The 16,789-nt window shown below is 39.4% G+C and overlaps 1 protein-coding gene across 1 annotated transcript in view; it reads right to left on the bottom strand.

Moving 5' to 3' along the window:
- The window catches only part of rassf3 (Ras association domain family member 3), a 32,985-nt gene extending 16,471 nt beyond the window's left edge, over positions 1-16,514 (bottom strand). Inside the window, exon 1 of the mRNA XM_063501287.1 lies at positions 16,009-16,514. Coding sequence (XP_063357357.1) covers positions 16,009-16,131 — 123 coding nt within the window. The 5' untranslated portion in view covers positions 16,132-16,514. The remainder of the gene's footprint in view (positions 1-16,008) is intronic.
- Positions 16,515-16,789: the final 275 nt, after the last annotated feature.

The following is a 16,789-nucleotide window of genomic DNA, read 5'->3' as shown; positions in this document are numbered from 1 at the left end:
TATTCCACTGAAAACAAACTGCAGATTACTTTCAATATCATTTTCATTTATTATTGATGACTAGTTTTCTGAATAAATCTTTTATCGCCTGACCCATGAACTTCTAAAAAAATAATTAAATCAGAGAAATATATAAATCCCAACAGCTAAAGATCACTACCTGATCAATATGGAGGTTTTTTTTCCCTTTTTTCACTGATTTGTTAAAATCTATTTTTGATTACTGATTATTTTATTATTTATGACATTATTTTTTGTCATCTGTTGGCCAAGACATTCACTGAAATGCCCAATCTGACAGGACTTTGTGAAATAGTCATCTATTGATTAGTACTTCTGGACACTTTTCATGTTTTAGGACATAAAAAAAGCAAAATGGGGAAAAAACCCCAAAAACATCCACATTTGGAAGCTGAAGGGTTGACAGTGGTGTGAACAGTCCCACTGCTACAGTTATTTTAATGGAGTTTTTAATTGTAAATTAATTGGTTAGGCTTAGGTGATAAAAACCACTTTAAAAAAATATTTTTTCAAAAATGTTCAAATGCAATGGTTATCACCTTTTTCATAGGGTCCAGGGGACTTGTACTCCTACGCTGTGGGTTAAACCTGATGTGCACCATCGCATCGACATCAACAGCCCAACCACAAATGTTCCATAAATTTAAACTTGCGTCCTACGCTGCAGTGCTATAAATGAAGCATAAGGGTTGGATTCATGCTGCAGTTACAAAATATGTTTCCTGTGTAAATAAATTAGTTTCAAAGTCACGCTGATTACAACAAAAAACAACAACCAGAGGACAATTTGTGATGTTGAACACAAACGGAGAGCTTTTTCAGAGCTATATCACATTTTCCCAGGGTTAGAAAAGACCTTAATAGCTGATAGTTTTGGTTAAACTAATATCATTTCCTGTCATATCGCTTATCCTTGATTTGAATCAACAGTTACAGTACGGCCCCAAAAATAGTGTTATTTCTAAAAAAAAGATTTTCATCCTGACGGTCATGAAAACAAGTTACTGACCGACAATAACAAAGCTAATGTGAGGATGTCTGATAGAGTTAAAAACCCAGACACCAATAAGACTTAAAAGTTTAAAGTTTACTGAAGAGCTGGAAGACTACAGGAACCCCAAACCAGTTTTCCAGAGTCCTACATCGCCAACTCTCATGCAAAAGAAACAAACAAAAAAAACAAACCAGCCTCATTAAATTCTTTAATGAGATGTTACAACCTCTCTGAGAGCCACAGTCATAATTTAGACAAACACGGCCAAAGAAAGCAAAAGCAAACGAACACAACGCCGGCAATGAAGGTTTGTGGAACAAGGTTCGCTGCTGGCAAACCCCCCACAGCAGCCTCAGTTGAGTCACACATGAAGCAACAGGACAGCGAGTCAGTCATATCTGAAAACATGAACACTAAATCACCCTCAGGCAGTCTCACACTCCTCCTCCAGGAAAGTTATATTGAGCTCCTGTTGGGTGTGTAAGCACACATGTTTATGACTTTCTGAAGGTACTGTAGGCTTCAGTCTAATTTATACGCCCACCACTAGCACCATGTGACCAGGTACATTCCCATCACCACAACTGTGGTTAGCTTTGTGTTGTACTGTTGATAAGATGGATTAAAGTGAAAATGAAGCATGTTAAATAAAGATCCAGCAGCCTTTTCAGTAATGCTGTGCTGAATAAACAGTGAGATTTTTAAGCAGTGACACAAGCCAGAGTGTAGGTTCGCTGGATTTAACTTTAGTGCTGCAAGTTAGCTAGAGACCACCATAAATAAAGGAATATAAACAGAGTTGGTGGGGAACAGGGAAAGCATGCTAGAACCTGATCACGTTGGACACAGTGTTGGGACGATGCTATTGTTTTAGTTGTTTTCATTTTCTTATGGTATTATTCCTTCTCTTTTATATTTTATTGCATAATTGTTGTGCATTTTACTTATTTTAGTTGCATTTTCGTTTGTAAAGCACTTTGTGCAGCATGAGCTGTTAGAAATGTGCTGTATAAATAAACTTGACCTTGATTAAAACGGCACAAAAGTCAAATGTGACGCTAATTAGCAGATATTAGGCCAATCAAACATGTGAGTTGTGGTGAAATTAGATTAGAGACAGAAACGAAAAAAGAATCGAGAGAGGTCTTCCACGGAGCTACTTCAGCTAATAAACAATAACAAGGTCCAGGGCAGACTCCACCAGATAACACTAACAGCTAAGCTCATATGAGAACAAGGAGTAGTTGAGTAGTTGAATAGTTGCCAGTGAAAGGGTAAAAGTATACAGTCTTGTAAACAATAGTTAAAAACAGGCTAATGAAGCTAGCAAAACATTAAAAATAAAACCCCCACTGAAATCCTTAGTGCTTAAGGCTCAACTATATCTATAATGGCTGTGCATATATTATATATTTATTTTAGTTATTTATTTATTTAAATACCAGCACACGGCGACTCCTCTGGTTACACAAAGACTTCCAATAGTATAGAAATCGATAGGAAAATGGCATTCGCCTTCCCTTCACTGTGACCCTACTAAACATTTTACGATGATGTCCAATGGCTCATTGGCAGACATGTCAACTGCAAGTCGTTGAAGCTCACCTCTCCCTGGTCACATCCAACACTCAGCTTGAGTCTTCAACTGTAAAACTTCCTAAGCCAATAGGTGCCATCGCAGAGGCTACGTCCATCTTTAATGCTTCAAAAGGTTTGATTTGATTTCCAACTAATAGCTGAGTTTTGGCCAATTTTGGCACCACTAGAGCTTTGCTGAAAATTGGTTCAAACCTAACAATCCAAACCTGCGAACAGTTTAGAAAAGACACAAGAAAGTTTAAGAAATCACAGCGATTTGCTGACCTGACACTGACCTGATCATTCAAAAGTCTGGCCATGTTATATGACCTTCCAACAACAGTGCATATATGACAGAAAATAAGGAAAAGCATGTCACTATAATTCCAGTTTAAACCAGTTACACAACCTAGGTCGGGAGCTTGTTGCAATCATATCATTTACTCATATTCATAATCATTAAACGGATTCATAGTTTGTTTTATAAAAACAGTCTTAAATTACATAAAGTAGTATCGGAGTGCTAACAATTGTTGTGGCGATACAATGGAAACAATGAGCTGGATGGGCATTATAGTGAAACAAAGCAAACAATACCTGTGAGATATGCAACTCTAAGTGGATGTTATGATGAAGAGTGTAATGTCACTCTATAATTAGACCAGCCCTACACTAATTACACTATGGTGGAAAATCCTTTTTAAGAGTCTGAATAACTCTCCACCTCCATACAAGCATACACCAACGTTAAATCAGCTGGAAAACAGGTTCGTTTATAATCAGCCAAAACCCTAATGTTGAAACCACACACACCAAGATAATGATCACCAGACCATTAAAAAAAAACAAAAAAAAAAACCCACAGACCATGGAGGTTTTCAGTGTGACAGATCCAAGATTACTCTATTTCAAATGACACACAGGATGAAGGGTTACTTCACACACAAGTCTGTGAGTCTTCATACTGTCATCAGGGCTAAACCTAACGTTATGCATGTTATGGAGCGATGAGTGGGACATATGGAAATTTACTGACTGACACACCAATAACACGTCTTTTTTAATGAACAGATTACTTAGGTGTGGTAGCTCGTCTGCCAAGGATCAATGATGAAGTAGTAGGGAAAAGATTTCTTACGGCGTTAATTTACTTCAATACTTTAACAGCAGCAAGAGGAGAACTTGTGTTTCTATTGTACCAAGGGCAGCAGATGCAGATGTCGCAGGTCTGTTGTTTTGGAAAAAGAAATGAGTGCGTGAATGTCTTGCATTTCACTTTGATGATAAGGAGCAAATTACAGAGAATCAGGATACAGTATGCAAACAATGTTACAGTGCAGCATAATAGATAGAAACCCAGACTTGAAATTCAAAATTCAATATGCTTTATACTATGAAGTAAACACCCTACAATAATACAGAGAAAACCCTTTCAGACGACCCTCTATGAGCAAGCACTTGGTGACAGTGGGAAGGAAAAACTGCCTTTTAACAGGAAGAAACCTCCAGCTGCATCAGGCTCAGGGAGGTGCAGCCATCTGCTGCAACAGGTTGGGGGTGAGTTTCAGTTGCACAGCACAACATGTTCGTATTAGGAGGTACAGCTGGTTGTAAACCACTGTAAGCTTCAGCTGTCTCAATATCTAAAATGTCTCTGAGGCAGCCATGATTCATAATCATTTTTATGTTGCACAAAATGTTTCTGATGGCCTTATGGGTTCAATCGACAGTTTCTTATCACACACTGAATAAAAACAACAAGTTCGCCTTATAAGTTCTGGTCATTATTAGGGAGAGTTGGTCAGGTAGGTTCACTGGCTAACAACTTGTCAGTCATGCCAAAGTCGAGCATGATGTTGGTCTGAAAGTGACATGTTTGTGTAATTACTCTTCTTTGTGCAGGGGACTGTTTTCATGCTGTGAAGAGCTTGGTTCAAACAGAAATTCAATAAAATCCAATACAAAAAAAGATCTCTCGCCTTTAGCAACATTTGATCTGAAATAATAACCAACTAAAATGCTGCCTTTAATTCTGTTAAATAAGAAGCAACACTGCTCACTCATCCTGTCCTTATTCATTACCCGCCTTTCCAAAAGCAGTTTCTTCTTACTGAAACTCTAACCCTTAATTTACCACAACACACGCAAAAAAAAAAAAAAAAAGAACCAAAAGTATCCTTCGTCGACATGAGAACCTTCAAAACCTGCAAGAGAAGGCCATCTTCATCACATCAGCGCACATTCTCTGAAGATCTGATACAATTTATCATTACTTGAGTCTCACTTTCTCCTTTTGCACATCAAAGAAGGCTCCAGACCGCCTCAAAGTGTGCTGTGGTTTGCTGATAATGGTGCCCCGGAGATCACAGCCGGCGTAACTACTCCCAGATGAGCTTGTGTGACTGAGGGGTGCTATCTGAGACGGTGGTAACAGCAGGGACTGGCCGACGCATGCTTCATTACTGGTCATATAAACACAGAGCAGACACGGCACGAAAGCCCACTGCTCACTTTCTCACAAACAAATATAAATAACGACATATTGTCCTGTTGCTTTTGCATCGTGTTACATTGATTGTACACTTTGGGATCAGGTTTAAGTTCTGGGGGAAGCGCTCGCATACCAATCCCCTGAGTTAAGAAATGCATCTGCTTTAAAAAAAATTTTTTTTTAAAAAAAATACACCTTTACATGGTAAGATCCACGTTCCATCTGGTGCCCTTTGACCCTGTAATGTGATGCTACAGGTGGTCAGTCTCTCCGCAGAGAGGTATGATAAATTAGTGGTGGCGGTGATAGTTTGTGATCCTCTTGACCACCTGTTCGGTGAGTTTGGATGATAGCCGTGCAGCAGAGTGTCTGTTTCAGGCAGCTGGTTGTGTGATTCATCATTAGCCATGAGCAGGCTCACAAGTAAAGAACAGGGTGAAAGAGTTATTGTGCAGCTGCAGCAGCTAATGATTATTTTTGTAATAAAAAAAAAAAATCATATCTTTAAATTCAGAGGACTCATCTATTTTAGTTACTGATGTACTAAAAAGAGAATAGAGAAAAGTCCTCATTTGAGAGGATGCATTAATGCTTGATAAATGGTAACCTCAGTAACACCGGTTTTGTTAAGGGACACTTTATGCCACCTACAACATCTGAGGGACAACAATGGGAGAAGTTTTTTTTATTGCATAGTGCAGATGGCAATAAATAATGTGCTTTATTGCACCGTCCAATATGCTAAATATATATAAAGTCATGAAGACCTTTTTCTGATCCTTTTCCTCTTCTACTTTGTCTCCAGCATGCACGCAATCCTGACAAACACCTCATATTCTCCATGACGCAGGTGGTTCGATTCAAAGGCAGATTTATCTTATTATACAACACTGCTGTGCAAAGGACCTGTGTGTGCATGTGTCTGTGTATATAAGTGTGTGCGCTTCCAGGAATAAAAGCACTCTGGTTCTGTTTGAAGAGATAGTGAGGGCCACGCGGCTGAGAACAATATCACTTATGTTTCATTTGGAAAAGCAGAACATAGGAGAGGGCAAAGGCAAGAGTCTCATAAAAAGCTTTATATAACCTGGAGGCAATCAACAGAGATTGATCTCAAAGAACAATGAGCTGCAACACTACAACTAGTGATATATTAAAGGGCAGTTTTTAGAGTTGAAGCAGTCGATGTGTTCAATTTTGAAACTACTCTAAAATAATTACAAGGCCCTCCTGCAGTAAAGTATGCAGAAGGGCCTTGTCATTTTATTTCTGTCGGTGTTTAAAAGCATCTGAAGCTAAGAATTCACCCTGAGGGGCCATTTAGACTCAAAATGGAAGTCAGACAAATGCGAAGCAGGGTGAAGACAGGTTTAATAGCATAGCTAGCAGGTCTCAAAGGGTTCACCATGTAAACTAAGGACGTGGATTCCAGGTCTAATAAAGCCTCCATAAAGTATGGGAAACCTGCCCTTGCTTCATAATCTCTGCAAACACTTTCCACACAAATGTATGCGCTCAATCTGTTGCTTCAAGTCATATTGAATAGAACACCAAGGTGAATTTTTATGCTCTTTACGTTTAGTTTCAACAAGCCCCAGCTTAGCTTGCAGCTTCACAAACCAATGTGTGATGTTACAGTGGCCATGTCCAATTTACTCAGCTGAAAAGGTGACATCCACAAGCAAAAACAAGACATTTAGACATTTCATCGTACATAGGATGAAAGACATTTAATCTTATTTCTATTTGTTAGCATGCTAATGTTTGCCAAAAAAGAACCAATAGAAATTTAAGATGAGGGTTTAATGACTGAACATCTGCACCAAATTTCACAGCAGTTCATCCAATAACTACTGAGACATTTATTTCACAACAGTAAAGATTAACCTGCTGTGGTCCTGAGGGAAATCATAAAAGTCCTAATGATAAACCCTCTGGGGAACATGAAGCTTGTACATGTTAATTCATGGCACTCAATGCAATAGCTGCTGGGACATTTAAATCAAAACTGTACAAATTAAACCAATAATGCCCTGAAAGGCAAAGTCTGTAGATCCTGAAAGTCAGAAGAATCAATCCTCTGAGGAACATGAATGCCTGTACAAAACTGCATTGCAATCCATGTAATAGCTGTTAAAATACTGCACTCAAAACCAAGTATATTTCCATTATTATAGCCTTGAAAGACAAGGTCAGGGGATCATAAATGTGAGAATGATCAATCCTCTGGGGAACACAAGTCTTAATTTCTGTACAAAATATTCCAGTCAGTCTAATAAGTTATTGAGGTACTTCCTACCCTGCAACTATATCATATAAAGGATTCACTGTGAACTTTACGACAATCAGTTACAGTGATTAATCTTAATATCTGTCAAAGTATCACAAAAAATATTCTGATCTCATGAAGCAACCTTGAAAAGTTAAACATCAAGGTGATGACATTCTTCTTGGGCATGTTGAGCCTTCATTTACCAAAAGATTTAGTTCACTGAGATAAAAACACAATTTGCAGTTTAGAAACAACTTTCAGCACCTGGTTATTCAAGTTGTAAGAAAGCTTTGAGGCCTTCAATGTCAGTGTTTACAAAACTGAAAGGAGACCTTCTGTTAACACCACCTCAGTGTTTACGGTTGGCATGGCAAAGTTGTGAGTCTAAACACACTAAAGGTTAACTGAGAGGACTTTAAACACAACTGCAATTCACACACAATCACATGATGTTTGATCTGCCAGATGACCAACCTGAGGTCTCTCACTGTGGCAACTGAGGAAGTTATAATCACAGACTGACGAAAGACACGCCTGAAGTCCTTGTTTGTCTTTTTTTTTTTAATCAAAGGGTGGACAGGGCATTGGTTTGCATTATTACTGTATTTCCCCAGCCCTGAATATTGATTAGTGATCAGAAATAATCAATAGTTTTTGCGGCTTGCACAGAAATAATAAATGATAACAAATAATGGCAGCCTTATTGCTATCCAGAGTTATTCCTGCCTGTTTGTGGGGTAAACATAATCATTATTGGTCTCCATAGTTAAGATTGTGTTAACTTAAGCATAATTTGGTGTTTTCACAACCACGGATGAAGGATTTTCTGAGAAAGCTGAATGACATGCAGGACATTGAGGTCTGCTGGTAGGTGGAGGTGGAAACGGCCACCAATAGATCATTAGCAATGACTAAAGTTTCAAAATAAGAGCAAGGGGATTGCTCACTAGTAAAATGGTTGTGTTGTTCTTTTGAAGAGATGAAAAATAAGAACTACGAAATGCAAAAAGACTTGAAAAACAATTGGCCAGCCTTTAATATGTATAGCCAGGCCGCACGCCAAAGTAAAGTCTGTGTGGGAAACACTAACCATGAGTTTAATCTGCATCTATGGACGTGGCCCAATAGTCTTTGGCACGGTTCAAAGACAGCCAAGGACAAACCAGCTCTAATTCAGACTAAAACCTTTAGGACTTAATGGTCATGATATTGGACAAGAAGCTTAAACTGGCTACTCGTACTACAAAACCAAGAACTAGTACAAGCAACTGTCTGGACTGTGACAACTGTTTCAAAACCAAATGTGACAGCAGCAGAAAAAAAGGAAGAAGGATTTGCTGATGGTAGAATGACTTCTGCTAGAAAAAACAATTTGATATTACAATTATTTATGATGCGGCATGCCACCAACTCTTGTGAGAGGTGGACAAGACGGCAATGCCAATGAAAAGAATTTAAAACCATCCTGGAGCAGTGTCAAGAGAGAAAGACTGACACAAACAGAACAAGTCAAAGACTAAATCTGCAATATGGCTACAGTTACTGAACTCCAACAAAACTTGGGTGGCCTTGTTATAGAAAGAACAGGATATAGAGTTGAGAACAGACCACAGTGACATACAACAATGATGGAGGAAGGGGGAATGGTTAGAGGGGTGAGGAGGTGAGAACATGTTGGACAGACAGAGGAAGGAAATCTAGAGAGGGGGAATGAGAGAAAAGATGGATTGGATTCACACAGACAGGAAAGACAACACAGGATTAAAACAAAGGTGGCGTTTTAAAAATAAATCAACGTTGGCCATCCACAGCAGAAAGTCACTGACTCTGTATACACGTTTTTATATATATCCACTGGTTACACGGTGAAAAGACTTTAAACTGAAATTAGTGCAAATAATTCAGACTTTTTATGCTGAAAGAGAAGTACGGCTATGATATAATCACTTCCTCTCTTCTGGTCTCTCCAGCTGACTCTAACCACAAACGTCAAGTCTTTCTGGATGACATGCCATTGGTCATCAACTCAGGTTTCAAAGTAAACAAACAATTTCCAAAGAATTACTTTCTTCCCCAAAGTCAAATCAACTGACTGTGAAAATCCAAACAAGGAAACACAGGACGCTACATTTCTGACATGCTCATGTTTAATTATCAGTATGTTAAAAGCTGGAGTAGGCAAAGGTTTTTGGCATAACTGGAAAGAAATAGTCATTTTATAGCGATAAGGCCAGGAGATTGGCCGAAGTTTCCACTTCAGTTCACTTTAGCTTTCTTCTCTCTTTTTTAATTTAAGTGAAAGTTCTCCTTGGGTTGATGACAACTGAATGTTACCTGCACTATTCTCAAACTGGTGCAATTCGGCACAATCTCACATCACATGGATCTTATACTACAAAGGAGGCTGGCTAAAGACCGTTTAATTTTGATTAAACTTGAGTCTGTTGGACATTTGCTTTGTCATTTTTCATTCTATGAAAATTCAGGGAAACAATGCGTGTGTAACAGTAGCTTATAATAACCTCTCTGTATATAACTATATTTAAGAAGTCTGAAAGAGGAACTATACTCCTGCACATGAGATCTGGGATCTTTGGCCAATCAGAAGTGTTAAGACCACATCTGTTGAATCCAAACAAGTAAGATATAATGGGCTGATTGGTGAAATTCCATCTGGAGAAGCTGGGTTCAAATCCCACATGAGACCATGTGAAACCAAATGACAGCAACTGTAGCATGAATGCATGTACACCCGCCCATCCTCATCTGATGGGAAGATTTTAGAAGAGATAACAAATGATATTTAAAGTTAACTAAGACAAAACGTATCTTATTATTCTTTGTTTAATGTATAAGGTATTCATAAGCTGAAATCTTAAAGGAGACTATTCTTTAAGGCCAGCAGTCCAAAAAAACAAAGATAACCATCAATCTGGATGTGGATCTGAGGCAGCCACCTCATTCAGCTCTTCCATGGGACACCGAAGGGTTTTCAATACAGCTGCGAGATAAAATCTCTCCACCTTGCCCTGGGTGTGCCCCGGGGTCTCCCTCCTGTCAGACATGCCTACAATATCTCGCCTCAGAGGCCTAAAACCAATATAAATGTCTCATTCAAATGTGAGAGCAACATCTCTACTTTGAACCCCATTATCCTTGAACATCTAATTTTCCATCTATGTAATTATTTGACCAGTCATAACTGCATTTTAGTTTTATTTGGCCCGGTGAAGTAAAAATGCTAGGAACCCCTGCTATTAGACATAACAAAAACACAAGAAATGTTCTCTAATAGAGGAAAGGAAGTTCAGTTTGCAGGTAAAAGAATGTAAGAAGTCTACAAAATAAAGTGGGAATAATTTGCAATCTGGGCTGTGGTGCTTTAAAGGAGTTCACTGCAAGTAAGAGAGAGAAAGAACAGGAAAGATAAAATCCTTATCTGTATACCTCTATAACAGTCAGTCAGTCTGTCTATCAGGTACCCTTGAAGACAAAATCCATGATACACACACACACACACACACACACACACACACACACACACACACACACACACACACACACACACACGAGATAAGGTGGTTAAAATCTAAGCTCAATAGCAGAAAATGGCCTTACTTTAATGTTTACTCGGATTCCTGAAGAAATTCCCATAAAAATCACATCTGATTAGAAGGTAAAGATAAAAATCCGGCAGCACAAATACTGGTCTAACCAGATGTGAAGCAATTGTTACTATACCTGCAATTCTAAAGAAGATAGAGGGGAAAAAACAACACACCTGGAGAGGGCTACAGGGTGCGGTACCATAAATCTATCAGCAGGGGAAGTGAATGATCAACAGTAGGGGGAGGATCCACAAACAAATACTATTCTCTCACACCGTGCTATACAAAGTCACGTCAGGCTCATCTGATGGGCAAACACGCTGACACAGGCTGGATGTAGCTCATACTGCTGAGCACTGTTGTCTTTACCTCCTTTAACAGTGTCATATTTATCAACACGAGCTGAGCAATAGCAACTTCCTCCTTCTGACTGGCACATTCAAAGATTCAAGTTCCTCTCATGAGTCTGAGTCTAACACTGCAGTTGTCATGTAGTACTCATGATTTATAGGCTGGGAATTCAGGCATTAGGAGTGTTGATGAGTAAGTAACGAGGTTAATTCGCTAGGTATACCTCATAGCTTTTTTAAGGTTTTTTTTTAAGTGCAACATTTAGGAAACCAAAAAGTCCCCCCTCCCCCCTTTATTACGCAAGAAAACTGAGCTTCAAATGATTTTCTGTAAGCCAGACTTGTGCTGATTGGTTGCCTCTCTTAAACAGAAGGTTTAAATAGCAGGTGGGCAGAGCTGGGTTCCAATGATTATTAGAACGAAATAAGGTCTTGTTTGCTATTTTGGTTTCTTTTACACCAGTACATGTTTAACCATCCTCCTTCACTGTTCATTAACTGAACTAACAGGGAGCCAGCAGTAATTAGGATCTAGATAAACCATCACAAAGTTTGATTAGGGCAATCTGTGGAGAGATTATTAATGTTTGTATGTTGTTGTGTTTGTTTTCTATTTAAATGAACATTTAATAATTAAGGAAATCCCCAGTTATAATACATGATTAAAAATGTTATTAAATTAATCACATAGTTATCATGCTAAATAATCAGGGCAATATTGAATGAGACAACTGTAATTAAGATTTTTGCCATAACTGAGCAGCCTCAGAGGTGGGCGGGGCTTCTGTGCTCATGACCATACAAGGATATGCAGTTTTAGTGACATCATATAGATCCAAGAGTATGAAAAGTTGTCTGAACCTGCTTGTTTATGATTAGTTATTCATTATTTGAAACTCTGGCCATGTTTAACCTATTATACCAGTATACATAAACCACAGAAAACAAGGTAAATCATAATAGGTTCCTGCTAAACAAAAGTACTTAAAAACTACAGATAACGAGTCTAAAAATTTAATAAAAAGGTTTCAACTTGGATTCTAGAGATTTCTTTTGCTCACATTGGGTAAGCTGCTGTGTGTTCATATCATGTAGAGGACGGAAAATTCATTTGATAAAATAAAAGTTTAAAAAAAAAAAAATGGGGCAGGAAGACCAAAGGAAATCTGAATCAACTGCAACAAAATGAATCAGTGAAAAAACAAAGAAGGAAGTACCTGCTTCCTTCTTTGTGTTTTTAAGATTTCAGATGGCTGCAGAAGATTTTCAGAAAACAATTTGGACCCCGGCCTTTTCCAGTTTGGGAATAACTGATCTAGTCAAATCCATATCTCTGAATTACCCCCCAATTCTTAAAAATGTGGAACTTTTCCATGTGGGAGCGCCTACTGATACCTGACCCCACAGGATATTAACTTATTCATGGTCAGCTGAAACGGGTAAGTGAAGACCCAACTGCTGACATCCATCCATGCATTACTCAAGCACAACGCTACCACTGTCAGAGCAAAGTGTATTAGATCATCTGTACCATCAAGACAAACCCAAAGATGTTCCAAATAAATATGACAGCCTAATAGAATCAAGCATAATCCAGTTATCTAAATGACAAAACCATTCGGCCAACAAGAACTGGGAGGCTTTCTTCACATTTTCACCTTTTTTGCAGCTCCATAGTGTATTTATTTCCAGTCTCAAAGGGACATGAAGCTCAAAAAATCAAGTGATATTCCTGCAGTGATGTAAAGGTTTTACAAAACATTTGACGGCAGCTCATAATCGGACTAATTATGGAAGAGACAGAAACTGCCAGAAAACAGCACACAGTGAGCCTACAGTCTGAAAGCATGATCTGAATTAAAGATGAGCAGCTTTAGCTGTCCAGTCTCAGCGTCCTGGGGGCTGGGGTGGGATTAGCCTTGTGTGTTTTTTGAATGAGACACACAGAACCACTGGTCAGCGTGACATTTTCCCGACAGAAACGCCATTCACACACTGAAAAGGTGGATGTGTGCAGGCGTGGGTGTAGAGATAAAGCTTCCTCCGGCCTGACTGCTACATCTCATTTCCCTGTTTGGCCGTCCAGAATCGGTCCATCACTCTTTATTTGTCCTCCTCCTCTCTGTTTAAACTCAAGCTTATTAAACTTCACTTTGTCGTAACCCAAATGAAAAATGCCACTCTTGATTGATAACTATAAATGGTTAGGCTATGTAGTGCTGCTACTGTTTGTACTGTTACTGTAAGTATCACACTTGGTGGTGGAGCTGAAGATAGAACTGCATTCACAAACTGGACTTCCTCATTTTCTAATTCATACAAACACACATGAATGTGCCATTCATTTCAGCTGCTATACAGCAGATTTTAAAATGAAAAGGCATAGAAAACATAGCAAAAGCAGAATTGTTTCTATTGCTGCTACCAGCAAAAGAAGTACTTTTTACACATAAATGACATTTTCAACATAACAAACCAGATTTAGGCTCAACTGGAGCTATACTTGTGCATCATTTTGGCCAAGATACCAATTTTATGGGCCACTTTATGTCTTTAAGCCTTTCATTATTTCATATATTTTGTCTCCAGAGAGTAACGACTTAGATGGTGATTTGAGCTGGCTCTACGAATAAAACCTAGGAGCAAACAGCAGCCTCCAGGACAGAAGTAAGGCATGATGAGTCACGGGTGCAACACTTACAAGGTCGTGCAGGTCAGGGCCAAGTATCACAGTACTGTCCTGAGGCATTTGAGGGAGAACATTTGGAGTAAAGGACCTGAGATGCGGTGTAATGAAATTTGGCACTCCGCTGTAGCAGCTTTTGTCATCAGAGGTGACTGTGCAAAATACACCAACTACACATGAACCCTCCTAGCAGACTTAAGAGAGGTCTAACAGGAATGACCTGTCGCTTGCGTCTGAGGCTGAGGACGATTCCTGCCTTAGGCATCCTCCCCAAAATAAATGCACTTGTAGAACAGGACTTGCAGGGAGTGGCCACAACTTAGAAGGGGGTGGCAATCACATTTAATTTGACGACATATTTACCAGCATAGTTTAATTTTTGTCATTATGTGAGTGTCTTTAGGTCTACCTCAGACACACAGGCTTCCCCTGGGTATACTGACATAACCCCAGTTTCATACACTACCATCTTTACTGCAGTGAGCACATTCCCCAAATTCTTTAGCTGTAACCATCGCCAGTATTTAAAGTAATCAATTACTACCTCCACACAGCTCAGCGGTGAACACAAATACACATCTTCTCTCAATAACCATCTATTCTCCGATACACAACCAGCAATTTTATACAGCGGTCGCAAACATTTTCCCCAGGGGACACGTCCCCGCTGTAGTTGTAATTACTGTTGGCATGTGGGAAACCGCCACACAGCAGCCAGTGCCCCCTTTTCGGGTCCAGTTTAAGACACCACAAGTCCCAAACTCTCTCGCAGCGCTCTGTGGGCCACATTGTGCATCCTCTCCTCTCTCCACACACACTTCCATGAGGAATGAGGGCTTGTGTTAAAGGCCTGTTATGGAAACGTGAACAGTCATGCATTGCTGCAGAATGTGCAAGCTCCCCATCTCTCACACACACACTTTAAGTGGGCAGACAAGAAGAATAGCTCTATTATGTTACAGTATGTTGAGTGTGGAACAAACCAGCTGTGTCTGCAGGACTGTCTGTGATACTGTGTGTGACTCTAGAGGAGTGCAGTAAGTCAAAGATCTGAAAAGCGACCTCGTTTATTAAGTTCCAGACATGATAAAGCTGAATGTTTACGGCTGTACTTCAATCCTGAGCTCAGTCCAGCCCTAATTTTCACAATCTGCAGGGAAAAGACTTGACTTGGGGGTGTGGTGGTCTCATCTGACACCATCTAATCACCAGTATGCTGATTACAGTCCCACACTTATGTATTTTAAGAGTTGTTTTGCTGAAATAATCTCCCATATGCAATGATTAAAATGGATACAATCCTTGAAATTATACAGGTCTCTTCATTTTAATGACCTCCTGTAATATAATAACCAACAAAGGACACCTGTTATGAAATCTAATGTAGGTTAAACCTGCTGCTAAAACTGTCAAAAAGGGATTAAGCCACAAATGGGAGGTTGTTATGCAAATATTCCGAAAACTTGCTTGTACACTGACAAAACCCCATTGACAATTCTGATGATTTTATGTTTTCAACTTCATAGCTCGAGCTAAAGGGACACTACAGGGACAGCTGAACATGGTAAAACATAAAGTGGAAAACTTGCTCCCGCTAACAAATTCAGCATAAAGAACAATCTTCAGGATTGCAGGATTTGAAAGTGCCTCTGCTCCTTTACCTTTTGGGTGAAGCTAACGGGACACAACAGGTGAATAAAATATAAAAGTGGTGGATAAACTTTGAAAGGCTATTTAGTTTTACTTTGGCTATATGCCGGATTTAAGTAAAGCTACGTAAGACGTGAAAAATCTGTTTGTTTATTTTCTTCTTCATATGAGCATCTCTTCGAAATGAGGGAAATGTAGATTTGAGAGATTTTTTTTAATGCAGTACGGAACGACGCCCATATCTGAATGAGACAGCTGGACTTTAAAGCTTCTCTACCACAGAACAACTTCTCTATAAAGAAAAGCAGCTTACAGGGAGTTTGTGTAGACAGAGTGTGTGTGTGTTCTTAATCTTTACCTTTTTCTCTGTGATTTTTCCGGGGGGTTTTTTGAAGAAAGAGGTCCTGGCCGTGAAAAAGTACTCTTCGGAGTCCTCCTCCAAGCTACTGTAGCCACTGCTCATCGTGCTATTCCACGTCATTTGCGGGAAAAACTTCTCCACTGAGAACCGGCCACATCAAAAAACCACCCAAAACAAAACAAATATCAGCTCTAAACAAACTCCAGCCTCGGTAAATGGCCAAACCTCCCTCTGTTTCTGTCCGCAGGCTTCGCTGTTCGACCAGTAAGGGATGATTTCCTCTTTCAAATCCGCTCAACTCTCTCCCGTTCTTCCCTTCCTCTTCTCCTCCTCGCTTTACTCCACCGGCATAGTCAAAACAACTCAATCAAACCTCTCCATTTTTAAACAGAAAATGAAGCTAGTAGCTGCTACGAAGCAGAAATGTCAGCAACTATAACTAATTGACCAATTTCGAAAGTGCTAATGAAGAAATCCCACAACAAGTTCCACTTACACGCTGTCTGCTCCGTCTGTTAAATGCACGAGTCTGTGTGACAGCGAGGCGAGGCTACAGTAAGACCACGCCCATTATGTGCGATAACTCCAGCCAGCCAATCCCCTGCCTGACAGTTAATAAAACCTCGCCCAATACAATAGGTTGGCCAATCAGCGCTCCGATGCCCAGTTTGAGTGGCGCGGATCAAAGAATTTGGCAAAACAAAATAAAAAAAATAATATAATTATCTCCCCTCTCTTATATTTCAATACAAGCATATTTGTTCTACACTTGATAATT

Source organism: Pelmatolapia mariae, linkage group LG17, assembly GCF_036321145.2.
Source record: "Pelmatolapia mariae isolate MD_Pm_ZW linkage group LG17, Pm_UMD_F_2, whole genome shotgun sequence".
In the NCBI taxonomy this organism is placed as follows: Eukaryota; Metazoa; Chordata; class Actinopteri; order Cichliformes; family Cichlidae; genus Pelmatolapia; species Pelmatolapia mariae.
Note: the sequence above shows the minus strand (reverse complement) of the source record. Positions and strands in the feature narration are given on the sequence as shown.